Source organism: Gossypium hirsutum, chromosome D08 (genome assembly GCF_007990345.1).
Source record: "Gossypium hirsutum isolate 1008001.06 chromosome D08, Gossypium_hirsutum_v2.1, whole genome shotgun sequence".
NCBI lineage: Eukaryota > Viridiplantae > Streptophyta > Magnoliopsida > Malvales > Malvaceae > Gossypium > Gossypium hirsutum.
The window spans coordinates 63,489,367-63,511,402 of record NC_053444.1 but is presented as its reverse complement, the minus strand read 5'-3'; the positions used below and the strand labels follow the sequence as shown (position 1 = coordinate 63,511,402).

At 35.8% G+C, this 22,036-nt stretch overlaps 2 protein-coding genes across 2 annotated transcripts; both read left to right on the top strand.

The window, feature by feature from the left end:
- Window positions 1-6,035: 6,035 nt before the first annotated feature.
- On the top strand, window positions 6,036-10,636 carry LOC121220376 (uncharacterized). Its single transcript, XM_041100074.1, has 9 exons — window positions 6,036-6,528; window positions 6,649-7,612; window positions 7,675-7,871; window positions 8,048-8,177; window positions 8,588-8,714; window positions 9,050-9,462; window positions 9,516-9,539; window positions 9,604-10,154; window positions 10,437-10,636. Exons 1-9 carry the CDS (start codon window positions 6,036-6,038, stop codon window positions 10,634-10,636), a joined length of 3,099 nt encoding a protein of 1,032 aa, XP_040956008.1.
- Window positions 10,637-16,538: 5,902 nt separating this feature from the next.
- Window positions 16,539-20,609, top strand: LOC107962770 (uncharacterized). The gene is made up of 4 exons (XM_016899279.2): window positions 16,539-16,763; window positions 16,863-17,996; window positions 18,602-19,272; window positions 19,362-20,609. The coding sequence occupies exons 2-4, from the start codon at window positions 16,894-16,896 to the stop codon at window positions 20,384-20,386; spliced, it is 2,799 nt and encodes a 932-aa protein (XP_016754768.2). The 5' UTR covers window positions 16,539-16,763; window positions 16,863-16,893; the 3' UTR covers window positions 20,387-20,609.
- Window positions 20,610-22,036: the final 1,427 nt, after the last annotated feature.

Below are 22,036 nucleotides of genomic sequence, written 5' to 3'. Positions count from 1 at the left end.
CCCTTCCTCTTGTAGGTAGAATTACATTGGCTAAAGCTATTTTGTCGGCTATTCCCATTTATACCTTGCAAACGACTCATTTTCCTAAAGAGGTGTGTTTGGAAAAAGAAAAAGTCATTCGTCAATTTATTTAGGGCAACACAGATGATAAACGAAAACTTAGTTTGGTTAAATGTGAGGATGTTTGTCGACCTATTTTATGTGGTGGCCTTGGAGTGAAAAGAATGTGTTGAAAAAATGAAGCTTTCTTGACTAGAATCAGTTTTAATTTAACTCTCAAGCCCGATCAATTGTGGGTGCATGTACTCTATAGTAAACATAAGTGGGCAAGGACTATTCCTACTGTGTTGCGCAGGGCTAATTGTTCACGATTATAGAGATGATTGGGTCATGTTTGGGGATTTATTAAAGAATGGGTCGTATTGAATATAGGCAATGGAAGGATTATAGATTTCTGGAGAGATTATTGGGTCTCGGATCAAGGTGAACTGAGGAACCTTTGCTTGTAATCGCATTTATTGGAAAATATTCATGTGTCAATGGTACAAATGCTAAATGCTAATGGGAAATAGAATTTGTCTAAAATTCGGCAATTGCTCCCTGAGGAAGCAGTAATGCGTATTACTACAATAAGGCCGCCAATTAAGGATGACATCGATGATATCCCTGGTTGGCGCTAGAAAAAAAGAAGACATTTTTCAACTAAATCAACTTATGAAACGCTAAGTGGAGAGGCTATGTCTAAGCAGAATATAGCTTGGAGAATAATATGGAAATATAGTGGTTTACAACGAATTAAGACTTTTCTTTGGTTCGTTGCCAAGGATAAGTTGCTTACCAATGCTGTGAGGGTACGACGCCATTTAACAACTGATCCATCGTGTACCCAATGTGGTAACTCGATTGAAGATGCTGACCATGGTTTACGGAAATACCTGCCGGTAGCGGGATTGTAGAGCCAATTGATAAGACATGATAAGTTACAGGAATTTCGTTAATATTTCTGTTAATGAATGAAAACTGTTATGACAGTTAGTAGTTAGAGCTTGGTAGTTAAGGTAGTTATAATTAGTTATCTGTTAATACATTGTGTGATAAATATTATGGTTTTGTACTCTGCATTATCAATAATATTCAATCAGTTTTGTTCACTTAAATGTATTATATATTTCTCATTATGGTATCTAAGCCTTAAGTCTTTTTTTAGTCTTCTTTGTGTTTCTACCATAGCGACAGAAGCGATTTCTAGCAATGATGACGAGAATCATCAGTCAATTAACACGGCTACACCTGTAGCTGGTTCTTCTCCCGATCCTGGTCGTGATTCTTTAAGAAAGATTCAAAAATTTCCCAAACATGATACGGTGAAATTAGGTGAGAACAACTTTCTTTTATGAAAACAACATGTTCTGTTAATTCTTGAGGGGTATGGGCTACATGAATTTTTTCTTGGAACTATTAGTGTTCCTCCACAGTCTATTGTTGACAGAGATGGAAACTTTGTTGCTAACCCTGATTTCTTGTTTCATAAGCAACAAGACAAGTTGTTAGCTTTTTGGTTATTATCCACTATTTGTGATGATATCTTGCTGCATCTTACTGGTGCTCGATCAAGTTTTGATGTGTAGAACACAGTTGTCTGGCGGTTTGCTACCAAATCCACTATGACAGTTTCTACTCAGAGGCATTCTTTGTATTATCAAAAGAAAGGGTAATTAACTATTAAAGAATACTTGGCAAAATTAAGGGTTTATGTGACACCTTAATGGCTACAGGTAATGCTATTTCTGAGCAAGAATAGATTATCATCATTCTTGCTGGTCTGCCAGTGGAGTATGAGTCAATTTGAGTTATGGCTTCAGCAATGAGTGTTCCTCTTAATCTTCTTCCTGAGATACTTACTGATTGTGAAGCTCGACAACAAGATTTTGTTTCTAGTATGCCGTTACAAGCTAATATTGCTCAACAAAGTGGTACTGATGATAGAAGTGTTAACCAGTTTGACAGAGGTTTTAGACCACCCTACATAGGTGGTGGTTCTAGGGCATTTCGAGGCCGAGGCTGGGGGAGAAGGTTTTTCCATAACAAACCTCAATGCCAGTTGTGTGGTAGGATTGGTCACATGGTATAGAACTGTTACTATCGATTTGATGGGTCCTTTGAAGGGGTTTCTAATCAGACAATGCAGGTGCACTGTCATCATTTTCAAGATTCTTCAAATTTATCATGTGGAAGTTCTCATTTTTGTTCCCAAAGGAATACCGTGCAAAGTCTTGGTTTGCAAGCTAATACTGTCTCCACAAAAGGACAGTTTCCCATAAGTTCCCTGAACATAAAAGTATGGCATCCGGACTCAGGAGCATCCAACCATGTTACCAATAACCTGGATAACTTGCAGGAGGCAGCACAATATATAAGTAATTATAGGCTTTTCATGAAAAATGATGTGTCTGTACCAGTGGCTCATATTGGCTCCTCCTTCTTTACAAGTTCAAATAGAGTTTTTCATTTGAAAAATATGTTGCATGTTCCACGAATCTGCAAAAAACTTAATGTCTGTTGCATAATTTGCTAATGACAATCAAGTTTATTTTGAATTTCATCCTTTCCATTGCTTTGTGAAGGATATCAAGACAAAGACCATCTTGTTGGTGAGCCGCATTCATAATGGCTTGTACCAGTTTGACCTGTCAGGCACTTAAAGTTTCAACACTTTTTCTTCTCCAACTACTGCTCACACTACTTGTCTAGGGTCTCCTATTTCTACTAGTTCGGTCTTTGATTTGTGGCACAAACGCTTTGGTCACCCTTGTAATAAAACTGTCACTGTAGTTCTTCAAAAGTGTAATGTTGTTTCAAAAAATTGTAAGTTGAATTCAGTTTGTCCAGCATGTCAACTTGGAAAGTTTCATAAGCTTCCATTTTTTTACCTCTACTATTGTTTATTCAGCTCCTTTTGAACTCATTGTTCCTGATCTGTGGGGTTTTTTTCCTGTGGCATCTGAAGGCAATTTTTATTATGTCTCTTTTATTGATGTATATTTTAGGTACACTTGGATGTATCTTATAAAATACAAGTCTAAGGCCTTGGACAAATTTCTTCATCTACAGAAATTTGTTGAAGTTCAATTTGGATGTCAAATAAAGGTTCTTCAAACTGATTGGGGTGGAGAATTTCGTTCTTTTCCAAAGGTACTCTCTCAGTTGGGGATTCATCATTGGCTCTCTTGTCCTTATACCTCTGAACAAAATGGCTTGGTGGAGAGGAAACACAGACATATAGTTGATACTGGTCTAACATTACTGGCTTAGGCTAGTATGCCTATGCATCTTTTGGGCTCATGCTTTTATCAGTGTTGTTTATCTTATCAACAGACTTCCCACACTTGTTCTCACTGGTAGGTCACCCTATGATGTGTTACATAAATCTATACCTAGCTACATGCATTTAAAGGTGTTTGGCTGTAGGTGCTATCCATACCTCAGACCCTTTAATACTCATAAGTTACAATACTGTTCTAGGCCTTGTGTGTTTCTTGGCTATAGTCCTGTTCACAAAGGATACAAATGTGTTGAAGCCGTGGCCTGCATCGCAACAAAGAACCAACAGCAACAAATTGGTCAAAAGACCAACAGCAGCAAATTGTACAATTTTAGCTGCTATACTGTTTTGTAGCAAAGAAATAGAGTTGGTTCAGTTATAAAATTACTTTTTTGAATATTTGTTCCTATGGAACTTAGCCTAAATCTTTGTAATGAGTTAGCTAAGTTAGTAGGAAAGATTGACTGATGTAATAGCTGGTATGCCAGCTTTCTTTTGTATACAAGTTGCTATATTTTTTTTGGTAAGTAAGAGCAGTTAAATTAGTAGGTAACTGTCAAATACTTTTGTAACCATCATATATTCAAAGTTTGAATGAAATTATGATGACTTCTCAGTTACAAATTTTCTTGCTGAGTTCTTTTCTTTTGTTTTTCTTTCATTCGTTTTTGCTTTCTTTGCTACTGCCATTTATCCAACAAATGGTATCAAGAGCTTTCAGTCTTTGAGGGCCTTGGTTGTACACTGTCACTAAGCAAATTGTGTTTGAAACAAAAGAAGAAGAGGTTGTTTTGCTTGCTGAAAAATGAGTTTTACACCACCTCCTCCACCTGTCTTTGCTGGAGAAAATTACAACATCTGGGCAGTGAAAATGAGAACATACCTGCAAGCACACGACCTGTGGAATGTTGTTCTCAATGACACTGAGCCACCACCATTAAGAGCCAACCCGACCATAGCCCAGATTAGGCAGCACAATGAAGACTGTGCCAAGAAGTATAAGGCTATGTCGTGCCTTCAAAGTGGAGTTTCTGATGTTATTTTCACAAGAATAATGGCTTGTGACACTCCAAAGCAGGCCTGGGACAAACTCAAGGAGGAGTTTCAGGGGTCTGACAAGACCAGACAACAGCAACTGATCAACATGAGAAGAGATTTTGAAAATCTCAAAATGAAGGACTCAGAAACCATCAAGCAGTATGCTGACAGAATCATGACTACTGTCAACAATATAAGGCTGCTTGGGGAGGAATTCAGTGACCAAAGAGTGGTTAAGAAGGTCATAACAACCTTGCCAGAGAAGTATGAAGCAAAAATTTTTTCTCTGGAAGATTCAAGGGACTTGTCAATAATCCCTTTGACAGAGCTTATAAATGCTCTTTATGCTCAAGAGCAGAGAAGGGCAAATAGGCAGGAGGACCACTATGAAGGAGCTTTTCAGGCTAGAAGCAGAGAAAGCTCAAGTGCAAACTTAAATGCCAAAGGCAAGAAGCCCTGGACTGAGAAGAAGAAGAAAGAACCTGTCAAAAGGAAGTTCCCACCTTGTGTCCATTGCAAGAAGACTACTCATCTTGAGAAATACTGCTGGTACAGACCAGACATTCAATGTAGAGCCTGCAAGCAATTTGGCCACATCGAAAAGGTCTGTAAGAGCAAGCCAAAACCACAACCACAATTTCAAAACCAAGCTCAAGCTGCAGAAGAGGTTGAATCACCTGAAGAGCATGTCTTTTCAGCATCATGCTTTGCAAGCTCGAGCAAAGTTAGTAAAATATGGTTGATTGACAGTGGATGTACCCACCATATGGCTTCTGAGAAGAGTATATTTAAGGAGCTTGACACCACCTTCAAGTCTAAAGTTAAAATTGGCAATGGTGAGCTGCTGGAGGCAAAAGGGAAAGGCAAGGCCTTGATAAGCACCAAGTCAGGTACTAAAACCATTTCAGAGGTTCTCTATGTACCTGACATTGACCAAAATTTGCTAAGTGTTGGCCAGCTATTGGAGAAGGGTTACTCTCTGATTTTTGAAGGCAAAAACTGTTTGATCAAAAATGCTGCTGGTGAAGTGTTGACTACAGTGGCTATGCAAGACAGAACCTTCATTGTGGATGTGAATCAACTGCAAGCCAAGGCATATGCATCTCAGTCTGATGAGACAGACTTGTGGCACAGGAGGATGGGGCATGTGAACTACAATTCACTGAACATGCTGCACAAAATGGATTTGGTCAGTGATATGTCCAAAATTGAGCCAAAGGATGCTGTATGTGAGGTCTGTCAGCTAGGCAAACAAACCAGATTACCCTTTCCAGTCAACAAGGCATGGAGAGCACAAGGGAAGCTTCAGCTTATTCATACAGACATCTGTGGACCAATGAAGACTACCTCCTTAAATGGCAGCAGGTACTTTGTACTCTTCATTGATGATTATTCAAGGTTCTGTTGGGTAAATTTTTTGAAGCATAAGTCAGATGTTTATGACTCCTTCTGCAAATTTAAAGCCTTGGTTGAAAACCAAGCAAATTGCAAACTAAAATGTTTGAGGTCTGACAATAGTTCTGAGTATGTATCTCAGAAGTTTCAAAAATTGTGTGATGATGCTGGAATTCAACACCAATTGACTACTGTGTACACACCACAGTAAAATGGTGTTTGTGAAAGGAAAAACAGAACAGTCCTTGATATGGCTAGGTGTTTGTTATTTGAGGCTAAAATGCCTAATGTTTTTTGGGCTGAAGCTGTGAATACAGCTATTTACCTGTTGAATAGGTTGCCAACTAATGCAGTCAAAGGAAAAACTCCCTTTGAAGCCTGGTTTGCACAGAAACCATCTGTCTCTCATTTGAAGGTATTTGGCTGTCTATGTTATGTGTTGGTACCTGAGGAGAGAAGAACTAAGTTGGACAGGAGGTCCATGCCTGGGGTGTTTGTTGGCTACAGCAACGTGAAGAAAGGATACAGAGTCTTTGATCCACTGACCAAGAAGGTTGTAGTGAGCAGAGATGTAAAATTCAGTGAAGCAAGTAGCTGGAAATGGGATGGAATTGAAGCAAATTTGCCTGATGGAGAAGAGATTGATGTTGATCTGCAGCAAGCTGAAAATGAAGAAGTAACTGAAAATGGCTATGATGATCAACCTGTTCGAGGCACCAGGACATTAACTGACATCTATGAGAGATGTGCAGTAACTATATTAGAGCCTTCATGTTTTGAAGAAGCTGAAAAAGAAAAATGCTGGCAGGATGCTATGGAAGCTGAATTTAAAATGATTCAGAAAAATGATACATGAGAGCTTGTAAACAGACCTGAAAACAGAAAAATTATAGGTGTAAAGTGGGTTTATAGAATTAAGAACAATGCAAATGGCTCCCTTAATAGACATAAGGCCAGACTGGTTGTTAAAGGTTATAGTCAGCAGCAAGGGGTTGATTTTTCTGAAACCTTTGCACCTGTTGCAAGGTTGGATACTATCAGATTGCTGCTAGCTTTGGCAGCTCAAAAGCATTTGAAAGTACATCATCTGGATGTTAAGTCAGCCTTTCTAAATGGCTTTCTTAATGAAGAAATATTCATTGAGCAACCTGAGGGTTTTAAGGTCACTGGTGAAGAACAGAAGGTCTACAAGCTGAAAAAGGCTTTGTATGGTCTAAAACAGGCTCCAAGGGCCTGGTATGAGAGGATTGATGGCTACTTAGCAAGGCTCGGGTTCATAAAGAGTATCAGTGAGCCTACACTCTATGTTAAGAAGGATCAGGAGGAGACCTTGTTAATTGTTTCCTTGTATGTTGATGATCTGTTGGTTATTGGCTGCAAAGATCAACTTATTGAAGACTTCAAGAAACAGATGCAACATGTCTTTGAGATGACTGACCTTGGTCTGATGACCTACTTTCTTGGCATGGAGATAAAACAAGGAAGTGATGGCATTTTCATAAGTCAGCAAACATTTGCTTCCAAGGTGTTTGAAAAATTTTGCATGTTGAAATGCAAACCAGTCACTACACCAGTTGCATTGGGAGAAAAATTATCAAGTGCCAGTGAACATGATCGAGTAGATGAGAAGGCATATAGAAGCTTAATTGGTTGTTTGCTTTATTTAACAGCAACTAGACCAGACATTGTCTATGCTGTTAGTCTACTTTCAAGGTTTATGCACTGCAGTAATGTGGCACATCTGAAGGCAGCAAAAAGAGTATTAAGGTATGTCAAAGGAACCATCGATACTGGTGTGAAGTTTTGGAGGGCAAAGGAGCTGAAACTCGTAGGCTATTCTGATAGCGATTGGGCAGGGTCAGTTGATGACATGAGAGCACTTCAGGTTATTTTTTCACCTTAGGCTCGAGTGTTTTCAGCTGGAGTTCGAAGAAGCAACAAACTGTTGCACAATCTACAGCAGAGGCTGAATATATCTCAGCTGCAGCAGCTGTGAACCAAGCCATTTGGCTTAGGAAGATTTTGGATGATTTGAATGAAAGTCAAGTTCAGCCTACTGAGATTAGAGTGGATAATCAATCAGCTGTGGCCATAGCCAAGAATCCAGTCTTCCATGGTAAGACTAAACACTTCAAAATCAAATTTCATTTTGTTAGAGAAGCTGAGCAATCTAGGGAGGTTAGCTTAATTCATTGCAGCTCAGAAATTCAGATAGCTGACATTTTAACTAAACCATTGGGAGCCAACCGATTTAATGCTTTGAAGGAAAGGATTGGTGTTTGTTGCATACAGACCAAGGAGGAGTGTTGAAGCCGTGGCCTGCATCGCAACAAAGAACCAACAGCAACAAATTGGTCAAAAGACCAACAGCAGCAAATTGTACAATTTTAGCTGCTATACTGTTTTGTAGCAAAGAAATGGAGTTGGTTCAGTTATAAAATTACTTTTTTGAATATTTGTTCCTATGGAACTTAGCCTAAATCTTTGTAATGAGTTAGCTAAGTTAGTAGGAAAGATTGACTGATGTAATAGCTGGTATGCCAGCTTTCTTTTGTATACAAGTTGCTATATTTTTTTGGTAAGTAAGAGCAGTTAAATTAGTAGGTAACTGTCAAATACTTTTGTAACCATCATATATTCAAAGTTTGAATGAAATTATGATGACTTCTCAGTTACAAATTTTCTTGCTGAGTTCTTTTCTTTTGTTTTTCTTTCATTCGTTTTTGCTTTCTTTGCTACTGCCATTTATCCAACAAAATGTCTTGATGATACCAATAGGATCTTTGTCTCTAGGTATGTGTTGTTTGATGAAGACTGTTTTCTTTTTGCTAGTTCTACTGGCTCAGGTGGTGGTTCTGTCACTTCTTGCACTCAGCTTAGGTTCCAGTATCAGCAGTCTCAAGTTCCAGTTGTGGTGTCCTCTTTGGACCAATCTAGATTTGGTGCTCCAAATGTGCCTGTTACTTTGGCCTAGAGAATTTCAGGAGCTGTGTCAGGGTCTGCTACTCCACCTTCTGGTCATCTTTCTTTGGAGACCACTGAGTTCAGATTGAGGCAAGATGATAGCATCTCACTAGGGAATAAAGCTAGTAGTAGTCGTTCTACTCATACTCCAACCTCTCTCATCATGATGTAATTCCTCAAATGCCTTCGAGTCTGGCTTCTAGTGGTAGTCTAGTTGTTGGGAAGCTTCAGGGTCCTTTATCAGGTTTACTTGCCAACTCTCATTGTATGCAAACCAAGTCTAAAAATGACATTTTTAAGCCCAATTTGTTCTCTGCTGAGTTAAGTTAGGCTGAACCTGTCACAATTGAGGAAGCTTTTGCTAGTAAAGAGTGGACACTAGCAGCTCAGCAAGAGTGTGATGCTCTGCTGAAAAATAACACATGGAATTTAGTTCTTTTACCTGCAAATAGAAGAGCTGTAGGCTGCAAGTGGGTGCTCAAACTCAAACGCCACTCAGATGGCACTATTGCTCGTTACAAGGGTCGTTTGGTAGTTAAGGGTTATCTTCAGGAGACATGTATTGATTTTCAAGAAACATTTAGTCTAGTTGTGAAGCGAACAACAATTCGAGTTGTTTTGACATTGGCTGTCAAGTTTGGCTGGCAGCTAAGGCAGGTGGATATCAACAACGCGTTCCTCAATGATGACTTGTCTAAGGAAATTTATATGGTTCAACCTTCTGGTTTTGAGAAAAAAGCATGGTGATCGACCGTTGGTGTGCATGTTGAAGAAAGCACTGTATGGTCTTAAACAGGCTCTCAGAGCTTGGTTCTCCAAGGTACGAGACTTCTTGCTCACTTCATAGTTGTTTAGGCTAAGTCAGATGGTTCTCTCTTTGTTAGAAAAATTGAGAGGGTGCTATTGTATGTCCTAGTGTATGTGGATGACATAATTATCACTGGAAATCATCAAGGTAGCATAGATGGCTTTGTTTCAACCTTGGATACTCAGTTTTCCTTAAAGGATTTGGGGCTTCTAAGTTACTTCTTTGGTATTGAAGTAACTTCCACCACCGATGGATTATTTTTAAGCCAGTGCAAATATGTTCTTGATCTTTTAAGAAAGGCTCGAATGGATCAGACAAATGGATCTCCTACACCCATGGTTACTTCATCAAACTTGTCTCAGCATGTTGGCTATGCGATTGAGAATGAGTCTGAGTATAGAAGCATTGTAGGAGTTCTGCAGTATGTGGTCATCACCAAACCAGACATTACATTTGCTGTCAATAAAGTGTTTCAATTCATACATAGGCCTCTTGATCAGTACTTCAAGGCTATAAAACGTATTCTCAGGTATCTTCAAAGTACTATGGACTATGGTCTTCATTTTACTGCAGCTACCAACTTGGATTTGGTTGGTTATTCGGATGCAAATTGGGGAATGATAGGAGGTCTATTACAGGGTTTTGTGTGTTCTTTGGGGGTAATCCTGTAGCTTAGGGATCGAAGAAGCAACAGATTGTCTCCAGGTCAACAACATAAGCTGAGTATAGAGGTCTAGCTCACACTGTTACAGAAGTGGTTTGGCTTGAGTTTCTTTTGTCTGAGCTGCATGTTTCTACCTCAAGAAAGGCCACAGTATGGTGTGATAACTCAAGAGCTGTTGTTGTATCTGCAAATCCAGTGTTGCATTCAAAGTTCAAACATGTTGAGTTAGATCTGTTCTTTGTTAGAGAGATTAGATCTGTTCTTTGTTAGAGAGAAGATTGCGGCTGGAAAACTTAATGTGGGGCATATTCCAGCACAGGAGCAAGTTGTAGATGTCTTTACCAAACCTTTGTCAGCTCCTTTGTTTGCAAAATTTAGATCGTGTCTTAAAGTGGTTGCGAAGTTTGAAAACTCGGCAGATATTAAGAAGATGAGGGCATGTTAAGGAATGAAATCTGTTATGACAGTTAGTAGTTAGAGCTTGGTAGTTAAGGTAGTTATAGTTAGTTATCTGTTAATACATTGTGTGATAAATACTATGGTTTTGTACTCTGCATTATCAATAATATTCAATCAGTTTTGTTCACTTAAATTTATTCTATGTTTCTCATTAATTTCAGAGCCTGAAAAGTTCGCGATAAACTTGGAGAATTGGGATATATTGTTTGGGGTGTTGTGCTGGTGTTTAAGGAAGCGACGTAACATTTTGGTGTTTGATAGAGATTTTACGGATCGCAAGAGTGTGTAGGAAAAGGGTCACCGGTGGTGCAATGAAATAGTGAAAGCATTGCAACTTGGTAATAGCAGTAACGAAAGTGTTCGTCGGAGGGAATGCAGGCAGATTGGATGGGAAAAACCTGAACCAGGATTGATAAATGTCAACATTGGTGGTGCGCGTAATCACCAAAAATAGAAAATATTAAATTAAAGACTTTATTCACAATTTCCCTCCATATTACATTAGTTTTTCGATTTTGACATCTAAATTTATTTTCGTCTCATTTTAATATATAATTTATTGCTTTATTATATATTTTTTTGTCTAAAAAGTTAACAGTGTTAAAAAATTGATGACAAATTCAACTAATTAAATTGTGTCATGTGTTCAACTTTAATTGATGATTTGATCATTAATCGTTGATGTAATTATTGACTAGTAGTAATAATTTAGGTATTGAAATAAAAAAAGAAAATTTATGTTCTAAATTTGAAAAAAAAAGTTTTGATACTAAAATGTGAAAGATTTTTAAAAAATTGCAAAAAAATAAAAATTATAACAAATCTATAAAAATATATAAAAAATGTAGGTCTGGAATGGACCTAGATTAAATTCATTAGCATTTGAATAATCATTTATCCAGATTCATTTTGGACGTGGTTGAGAATAATGTAAAAACTATAAAATTATTAATATATATACTTATTAACTAAATTAAAACATTATTATTCAAAATAATAATGATTAATATCAATACATTATAATTAAAACATTTGGGGCAAAATGATGTTTTTTTAAAACTATGGAAGATGAAAATTCCCCATTTGCCTGAGATAACAAAAAAAAAAAGTGAGAAATGTTGTTTATTTACTAGAGTATATTATGATGTTTTGGTTAAAATGGTAAGGTTGAAAATGTAAAATTATGTTTTCTTAAATTTAAATTTCATGATTTTCGTTTTTTAGATTTATGAAAATATAAAAAGATAAAATAATTTTTTCTGTAAATAACTAAGTTTTTTTTTCTATAAAAACCAAGTAATTTCATGTAAAAACTTGAGTTTTTTCCTTTTAAAAACTTAAAATTGATTTTAAAAAGAAGAAATATAAAAAAAATTAAAATGATAAAATGATTTTTCATGTAAAAATCCAAATTTTCTTATAAAAACCCAATTAATTCTTTGTAAAAACTCATTTTTTTTCCTTTACTAGAAAAATATAAAATTAATTCTAAAAAAATAAATAAATGAAATTAAAAATATAAAATGAGTGGTTAAAATGAAAACTTATTAAAGATGAGTGATTAAAATGAGTGTATAGTAACATTACCATTAATGGGGAGTGGCTAAAATGAAAAAACTATCTAACAACGAGTGGTCAAAATGAGAAAGCTATCTAACAATAATGTTATATTTGAAATTTTTTATTTTTCAATAATTAACATAAAAATTTATTAAAATTGAGTGACTATATAGTTTATTTTAATATGTATTGCTTTGTAAGTTAAATTGGTTATTGGTAAATTTATAATTGAAACAAATCTTGATTGATCTCCATCTAAGACATTATAATAATATAATATAGACAATTGTTATTAACTAAATTGGAAGTGGTTGAGAAAAGAAACGAAGATCTTAAGCAATTAGTGCTTGAACATGGCATGCAATTAAGATTTACCTACAACTAAAAAAAAGGTAAATTTTACCATTAGTCGGATATTTTTTTGTTTTGGTTAATTAATTAAAAAAAAGTTATAATTTGGTCACTAAAATTTTCAAAAAAATAATTTTGTCATCCAACTGTTAAGTAGGGGTATAAATGAACAGAGCGTTCGATGAATTGTTCGTGAACCGTTTGTATATGTTCGTTTATTAAGCTAAATAAACGAGTATGAACAAAATTTTTATATTAGTTTAATAAATAAACGAACACAAACAGAGGTGTATTCGGTTCGTTTATATGTTCACGAACAAGCTCGTTTATTGGCTCGTTTATAAGCTCGTTTATTTATTAATGATATTTTCTTATTAAAATTCTATTGGTATATATTAATAAAATTATCTTGGTTTGAATTTTTTTTCATTTATAATATAATTATTTATATTTATATTTGACTATTTTATATCTAAACAATATATGGGTGTATGCATTTATTTATTGTTAGTTTGTTTATTATTTATTAACATTGTTCGTGAACATGTTCGATTAAGTTAAGTGAACATGTTCGTGAACATTAAACAAACGAACATGAACAGATGTTTGCTCGTTCAAGCTCGATTAATTTACAGCCCTACTGTTAAGTGACACCTTTTTAGTTGGTATAATAACAATTTTAGTCCTCAATTTTTATACTTTTTATTAATTTGACCCTAATTATATATAAAATGATAAAAAATAATTTTTTTAAATTTAGAAAAATTAAAAAATTAAAATAAAAGTAGATAAAAATTTCAAAAATATATAAAGTGAGAAAATGAGGGAAAATTATTTTTAAACCCTCTAAATTTTCTCTCTCTACAATGTGCATAGAAATATTCAATACCCATTCTTTAAAAAACATAGAAAAAGAAATAAAAACATTAAGAAAAATTATTAATTCTCTATTTTTACCTTTTCTGTTTCTTTACATAGTTTTTTTTCCATTATAAGAAAAGAAAAAAATAGAATATATTTTGTTTTTATAATTTAGGTTTTAAAAAATAAATTAAATGACTTGGAAATTTGAATTGAGTCTGAAAAATAAAATATTTTGGTATATTTTGTATTTTTTTTGTTAAAATATGGCATGGAACTTGACTTCAAGTTATTACTAAGTTGGTTTAGAGAAACACTGATGAAGCATGTAACGATTTAACTTCTTTTTTTTTTGTCTATTCTTAATTTATTATTGGATTCTATTGGATGATAAGTTTTTATTTTATTTTATTTTCCATACATTAACAACAACATTTTTGAGATTTTATTTTTCTTGAATTTTTAGATAGAATTTTCTACTTTTAAATAATTTTGAGTTTTGTTTTATAATTTATATATATAATCATGGTCAAATTGAAAAAAAAAGTTGAGGATTGAAATTGTTATTATATCAACTAAAAATGTGCCACTTCATAGTCTGGTGACAAAAAAAAGATTTTAAAAGCTTTAATGGTTAAATTATATTTGTTTAAGTTAAGCGACAAAAACAAAAATTTACTCATAATTTAAAAACTAACAAAATATTTAATTATAAATCTATGTAAAATTATATGCAATCAATACATTAAATATAATTAAAAAACTCAAAAATCTTTATATTTTTTTTCCAAATTTTCTAAGAATTCTGATCGAACTATGTTATCGGCTCATTCATTTTCATTTTCTTTTATTTAGAGTGGGTTTGGATGAACGGTGCGTTTAACTGTGGTAGCGGTGAAATTAGATATTGTAACGTGAGATAAAAAATAAGGTAAACGCATTGCACTGCACTTAATCGTTCATCCAAATCCACCCTTAATAAAAAAATTTCTCGAACTGATTGTGTCAAACTGTTAGGGACCATATTACAAAATGCCATTGAACTATTTCTAATATTCCACTTAAAAGAATATTTAGACCAAGAATCTTCAACTTGATTACCCACAATATATAAATAAGCCACAGCATATTAGAGTTATTGGAAGGGGAGCTGCACATGGAGACTGAAGGCACAATTTGGATTCAAATGAATACTAAGATATTTCCTCTATATTTTGTTAGGTAATATAATAATAGCAATAAAATGTGCTTAGGCCGTTGCTTGTGTTATGCGGCTTTCCACTTAAAATGTCTAATAATTTATTTTTCTGCCTGTCCATCAGGTGCTGCAGTTACTCAAGTTTGACTAATAAGGGAGGGTTGAGTGTTGACTTGAAATGGAGAAATAAAAGTAATTCTTATAAATAATGACGTTCTTCACGTTTGCACGTGTATGAGATCTAACTTCACCAAGAATTGGAGTTTGTATTTGTATATAATTTTAAATTGTAATTATAGAATTCTTATTCATTTTTATGTTTAATATCATTTACCTTTTTACTCATGTATTTATATTACTATTTTTAAGTTTGATAAACTTTTAAATCTATAAACGTTGTTATATGTCACATACTATTAATCTTTAAAATAATTAATATCACTAATCGTTTGTTAAATATCTAACTTTTTTTACTAATAATTTTATTTAATAAAATTTTCAACATCTAAAATTTTAATTTAAAGACATGCAACTTCATTACTTATTAAATATCGTATTACAAAGCTTAACTCTAATTATACTTTGATAGTATATGATAAAAATTTATCTCTATGCTGTCAATCCATTATTTTTAGATTACTTATCATATATTATTTATTTTTAATTATGAAATTTACCATATAAATAAGTTACACATATAATAATTTAACTAGGTTACTCAACTACTAAAATTATTAATTTTAATGGTAATGTTGCGGAGATAACAATTTAATGGATAACATTAGGAGTCTGAACACCATTTGCCAAATTTCATGCCTTTTCATCAATTGATTTGATGAACATTTTCATTGTAGCCTAGCTGAAGGGTTCAATGGATTCATATCAGTGAAGAAATCTTCCATGCAATGGTATCCTATGTATGTATATGTATCTGTGGTTTCTCACATTTTAGCTTTGAATTGTATCTGACATTAACACCTAATTTTAAAAAAATAAAAATAGATGGAAAAAATCCCCTGATTGAATCAAATTTCTTTACCGTTTCTGTATAAAAAACATTAAATAAGTATACAAGTTTGTGATAATTTTTTGTGACCTACATTAACTTGGTAGAAAAATAACAGAAAAGGCGAGCTTTGAGACTTCAGATTCCGTTGGTTTTGTTAATCTTAAGAAAGGGAGCAAACCTGTTTTGAATATTTTCTTCTCCCTTGTGCAAGCAAATCCAGTTCAACGTTCATATAAGTTCGGCAAAAAGCCATTAACAAAGAGAGAGAGCTTGCTGCAATCTTCATTTACGTTTCTACATGCAAAGTCAACCAACCCTGCATAGTTATATATATATACACTCAATCTTCCCTTGAGCATAATATTCCTCCTTGCCGACAACTTTGTAGCCATTGACAACAGTTTTTTGTTGAATCTAAGGTTCTTTTGCCTCATTTTCCGATCAAGAAATGCTTATTTGCTTGTAAAATGGACCTGGTTCATCTAACTTTTAACAAGGTAACGACACGACTTCCATGTTGTCTTTATTATCAACTTATGTTTCTTGTCTTAATTATTACTTGTAGTAAACTTCATTGGACAGGTAAGCCTGTTCTAGGGAACTGAGTTTTGACAAATCAAGTTTTAAATACACATGGATATTATCTTTTTTGTATTAAAATCTTTGAGAGAGAGAAAGAGGAAAATAATTGATTAAAAGAAAGCATATGGGATTATGTAGGCGTGCAGTGCCAAAAACGATGGGGTAGCCCTTTTCCACGCCATTAAAACCGGCTTTTTTAAGTGCCAGTGTCTCAATGCAAATGTATCAGAGAAGATAAGTAGTGAAGGTAACGCGTAATATATTGTGTTGATTACCTTTATTAATATAAACGTTTTGCCCCATGTGACCCCTTTGCTGCATTTCTCATGAGGTGCTTCCTCTTCACTTTTCTTTTCTTTTTTTAGTACCCTTTCCATATATATATACAATGGCACGGGATCCATTGCTCCTTAGCCACCACCACCTTGTTCAACACTACAATTTGTCTCTTCCATTTCTCTGATCTTCAACCTTGAATTCTTCAAACCATTTGCCTCGAGACGCCGCCAGCACTGGTTATTCGTAAATATCGGCTGTGAAACTTTGGTTTTTGTCAGTGTCAAGCTTAATGTAGTGCTAATAATGTTGATGTTTTAACTACATTTTGACTGATAAACTGATAGGTATTCCTTGTTTTTGTGAATTTTTCAGGTATAAATATCTCGACATCTGAATTTATGAAATGGGACTTGTGCGGAATCCGAATATGAGAAGTGGGGATATGTTGGAAGGAATGCTCAGCGATTATGTTGGAGGAAAGGCAAAGGCCAAGGCTCCAAAAAATGCCTCGTCTCGGCTTGTGACAGCTCTTACCTGCCTGCAGTTTGCCTTTGCAGTGTATGCAACATTCCTTTTGTACTACATGAGTCCAGCAGTAGACTTAAGAACCAAACCGGATTTTGCTTGGGCCACAAGGATTGCAAGAAACATGAAACAGTTCATCATCCCACCGCATGTTCTAGGGCGCTACCAAGAGGCCGCTTCTTTCATCCGAGCTGAAATCCCTCCGATTACACCATCCACAATTTGTGAGACCGAGAAGCTTGATTTCATGCAGAAGAAGTCCAATGATGTTCAAATGATCAAGTTGAAGAGAGAGTTGTATGATGAAATACTGGATTTCCAAAGCAAAACTATTGGCACTGAAGCTCTAGCTCAGCTAATGGCAATGAAATCCAAGTGGGATATTCGCGGTCCGAACAAACCGAAAGTGACAGTGCTCTTGAACCATTTCAAGAGAAAAACACTTTGTGCTCAGCTTGATTCATTGCTTCACCAGACACTTCCATTCCATCATGTTTGGGTGATTTCATTTGGAAGTCCAAATGAGCAATCTCTAAAGAGAATCGTCGAGACCTACAACGATTCTAGGATCAGCTTCATTAGTTCAAGCTATGACTTCAAGTACTATGGCAGGTTTCAAATGGCTTTACAAACTGAAGCTGATCTTGTATATATCCTTGACGATGACATGATTCCTGGTAAAAAAATGCTACAGATTTTATCTCATGTAGCTGGAACTGAAAAGTACAAGAACTCTGTTTTGGGTAGCATAGGAAGGATCTTGCCTTTTAGACAAAAGGATTTCACATTCCCGAGCTACCGGAAATTCCGATCGAAGGAGGCAGGGCTTTACTTGCCTGACCCTGCCTATGATATTACAGTCGATAAAATCGTGCAGGTCGATTTTCTCTCTAGCTCCTGGTTTTTATCTTCCGAGCTTGTCAAGTCACTTTTCATTGAGACACCTTTCACATTCATGACTGGTGAAGATCTTTTCCTCAGGTATGTTTACTTGAACTGAAACTCTCAGAAATCATCATGGTTGTTTTATTTGCATACAGACATCGATGTTCCACACCGGAAATATTAGGACCCGCTATGATATATGTGTCATTACCAAGTAGAATTTAATTACATTTAGAGAAAAATAATTATAGAAGAGGGATCCTTAAATATTTGATGAACTATGTAAGAGAAAGGGCTCAATGCAATAGAAAGTTGACCATACAACTAACCTGATCTAAAAGTTGATGATGTTGAAAGTTGACTCAGGAAGCATTTGAGGTACTAATTCTCTATTTAATTCTATGAAAGAATCTTCTATGCTTATGCTACAATATATTAATACCATTTGGTCAGCTTTTCTGGATAGTGTAAATCACTTTTGTAGAAAAGTATACATATTTATATGCTAGTTCCAGTTAAAAATGGATGCTCTGTATCCTGTTTCCACTATTGATATTTCTGCATCATTGATTTGTCTGTTCTAAATTATATACATACTTTCAAATTACACATAAATAATCATTAATCTTTGATTGGATAAACTTTTTCTTCCTTTTTTCAAGATACTGATGGTTATATTTATTTTGGGTAAACTTGTGCAGTTATCAACTTCAGAAGTATAGAAATGCAGGCTCATTTGTTCTTCCAGTTGACCCTACTGACAAAGAAACATGGGGAGATAGTGAACACAGGCTGGCTTATGTGTCGGAAACAACGGTGATTTTCAAGGACATAGTTCAAGTTAGAGATGATCAATGGTGGAGGGCACTAAGTGCTGGTTATGTAACTCAGTGGGCTGCAATGTACCCTCAAAAGATCGATGCTTTCTTATACGCTCACTCTCTCGATGAGGTCAAGGCACTTGCACCGCTGCTCGAAAAGTTCAGGTCCACTGTCGGGAAGAAGGCTTACATTGTAGTCCCTGGAGGCAGCTTCTGCCCTTGTGAAGATGCTGCTGCAGCATTAAACTGGCCAAAGTTGGTTTGTAGAGAGCGAAGATTTAAGATTTTTGATTTGCAAATCGGAGCACTTTCAGGAACATCAAACTCTGAGGTCCCAGTTGTGCAAGCAGTGTACTCTAGCATGAAAGGGTTAATCAAAATTCACAACCCCAGTGTGGTGATCACTGTGACTGACATTGATCCCAATGTGAAGAAAGCTCTGAAGATGGCAACCGAGACGAATGTAAATGGAACTGCACTCGTACTTTTACCAAGGCCTTCGGTCTCGAAGGTTCTATGGATGGCTGATCTAAGATCAACAGCATTGCCAAGTAAGAATGTCAACCTTCTCTTCTTTAGAGCCATATCCGTATATAGTACCTATTGAGCAATAATCTAAGTGGTCAATTGTGAATTGCAGATTGGAACCGGATGCGGGTCTCCGTCAACATAATAACTCAAAACCGTGCTTCTTCCTTAACAAGGCTTCTTAAATCTCTGAGTGATGCATACTATATTGGAGATGAGATTCCTATCAGCTTCAACATGGACAGTAAAGTGGATGAGGCAACTATTAAACTTGTAGAATCATTTGAATGGCCTCATGGCCCTAAAACCCTTAGAAGGAGAATCATTCAAGGGGGCCTCATTAGAGCAGTTAGTGAGAGTTGGTATCCAACATCAGATGATGACTATGGCCTGCTACTCGAGGACGATATCGAAGTCTCTCCTTACTACTATCTATGGATCAAATATGCTCTCTTAGCCTACCATTATGACCCTCAAATATCACTTCCCGAGCTCTCATCGATCTCTCTTTATACTCCTCGGATAGTTGAAGTCGTGAAAGAAAGGCCGAAATGGAATCCAACCGACTTCTTCAAACGCATTCACCCGAACACACCGTATCTTCACCAGCTACCTTGTAGTTGGGGTGCTGTTTTCTTCCCCAAACATTGGAGAGAATTCTATGTGTATATGAACATGAGGTTCACTGAAGATGCCAAATCAAATCCAGTTCAAATCCCAAAGTCTAGAACAAATGGATGGCAAGCTTCATGGAAAAAGTTTCTCATCGACATGATGTACCTTAGAGGATACGTTAGCCTTTATCCCAACTTTCCCAACCAAGCTAGCTTTTCGACCAACCATATGGAACCAGGGGCCCATATCAGTGCAAAGGACAATGTTGTTAGGCATGACAAGGCAGATTTTGAAGTCCCATTGTTGAAGGAAGATTTTAGACCCCTTTTGCCTAATGGAAAGATGCCACCAACCTCCAAGCTGCCATCACTTAACCTTTTCAATCAACCTGTTTCATTGAAGGGACTCAAGGCAGCAGGCGCCAAGTTGGGCCAAGATGTGTTACGATGCGATAATGCCACCGAGATTGTGACGGTTAATCATATCACCGGCCTGCCACAGCAATGCTCGAAATTCCAATGATTGAAATCGTTGGTTTTTGGTTATTCTTTATTTCTTTCATCAGAAAACGGAACTCACCAAATGGAATATTTTTGTTTGCTTTTATACTTTGATGTTCTATGCAAATCAATGAAAGCCAAAAATGGCTACGCTGTAAATTTTGCATTTTCTCATTCTCTCTGGTCTGACTTTCTGATTTGAAGCCAAACCCTTGAAACATATATTTTGCATTAGATTTCAAAGATCTGTGTGCCGAACGTCTAAGAGAAAACTGATCAATTGGAAAATTTTCAATGCGAGTATCAAGCAACTATTTTAAGATTTTTGTTGGTGCTACCTTTTTGTTTTGTTGGATTTCTTTTACTTGAACCAGAAACTGAGTATAAACAGAATATAACTATCACAAAACTATAACTGCTGGTGTTCTCAATTTAACACGGTCTCACTATTGCTTGGGACTTAAAGTGTTTAAATAGGTGAATTTAGACTGACAACCAACTATATTAATATGCTCCTCGACTCTTCTGACATTGATAATGCAAGTTCTTTGTTTTGATACCCCATCCTCAAGATAATATGGTGGCTAATTGCATGGCAAGGAACACTATGGACGACCATTTTAGTTATTGAGTTAGTTTTCCTTTAAGGATCCTTTGTGATCCTTCATTTATTACTATATATATATATTTGGTATATATAATCTTAAAAGATTAGAAAAGTCTCATATAACTAAAATGAGGGAGCTCTATTTATAGTTGAGCTCCCCCAGATCCAATGGTACAAATCAAGTTACATCAATGGTTGAGATTTATGCATATCTACAAAATAAGAGTCCTAAGGAATTTATACTCTATACATCTTCACCCCTTAGGATTTACAATCATTATTTTGGTAACTATAGTTTTACTGGACTATTTCACTGGACCACCAAGGCTTCAAGTAGACGGGTTTCTCCATGTGTTCATGAATCGAGCTAGTTCAAGTGGGTCAAATAAGCCTCATTTAATCAGTTGACCTCCATGGGACGTTTTGTGTGCAATGGTTACAGGTTTTAATCCACGGCTCGTGACATTTTCCCCCACCCATTCTTGTGACGCCCTCATCGCGTCCTCGGAATGACACTAGTTCAACTCGTCTTAGAACTCTCTTGATGCCTCTATCGATGCCCAACTAGCCTCTCTGTCGGATAGTTCTACCCCCCAGAACATTTGCATCGACTTATGTCTCCATCGTCGTCTAAGTTGAATTGTATTTCCCTTATACATCTTGATTGCAAGAGGTCACCGCTCTTACTTACCCCCATTGTGACTTGCCTCACTCGGGATCCTCTTGATCCTCACAAATAGGTTATGGAGCACCCACATTGAACACCGAGTTAACCTTAAGTATTGCCGCTAACTCTGGTTTGTAAGCCCCTCGACTTACCCGCTTTAAAACTCTGAAAGGGCCCTTGCGTCTTTGCCAAGCCAGCGACAAGTCATAATATAAAACACTAGATAAGTGTTTGATATGTACCTCGCTCATAACATTTACTCGATTCAACTGTCTAGTTTGTATCACCACTTTTCCCACAAAATCGATGTACAACCCATATCTCTCATATGTGGTAGCGCTACTGATACACCAACATGTTTCATATCAGTATTTTTCCCCTCTAGCATTTTCAAGGGG

Excerpts from the sequence above, each read along its gene's own strand:
- LOC121220376 (XM_041100074.1), top strand. The coding sequence starts at position 6,036 with ATGCCTAATGTTTTTTGGGCTGAAGCTGTGAATACAGCTATTTACCTG. Across the intron at positions 8,715-9,049 it reads TTGGTGCTCCAAATGTGCCT|GCTGAACCTGTCACAATTGA; the intron begins GTTACTTTGGCC and ends GAGTTAAGTTAG. Across the intron at positions 10,155-10,436 it reads AAATTGGGGAATGATAGGAG|AGAGATTAGATCTGTTCTTT; the intron begins GTCTATTACAGG and ends GTTCTTTGTTAG.
- LOC107962770 (XM_016899279.2), top strand. The coding sequence starts at position 16,894 with ATGGGACTTGTGCGGAATCCGAATATGAGAAGTGGGGATATGTTGGAA. Across the intron at positions 17,997-18,601 it reads GGTGAAGATCTTTTCCTCAG|TTATCAACTTCAGAAGTATA; the intron begins GTATGTTTACTT and ends AAACTTGTGCAG. Across the intron at positions 19,273-19,361 it reads AAGATCAACAGCATTGCCAA|ATTGGAACCGGATGCGGGTC; the intron begins GTAAGAATGTCA and ends TGTGAATTGCAG.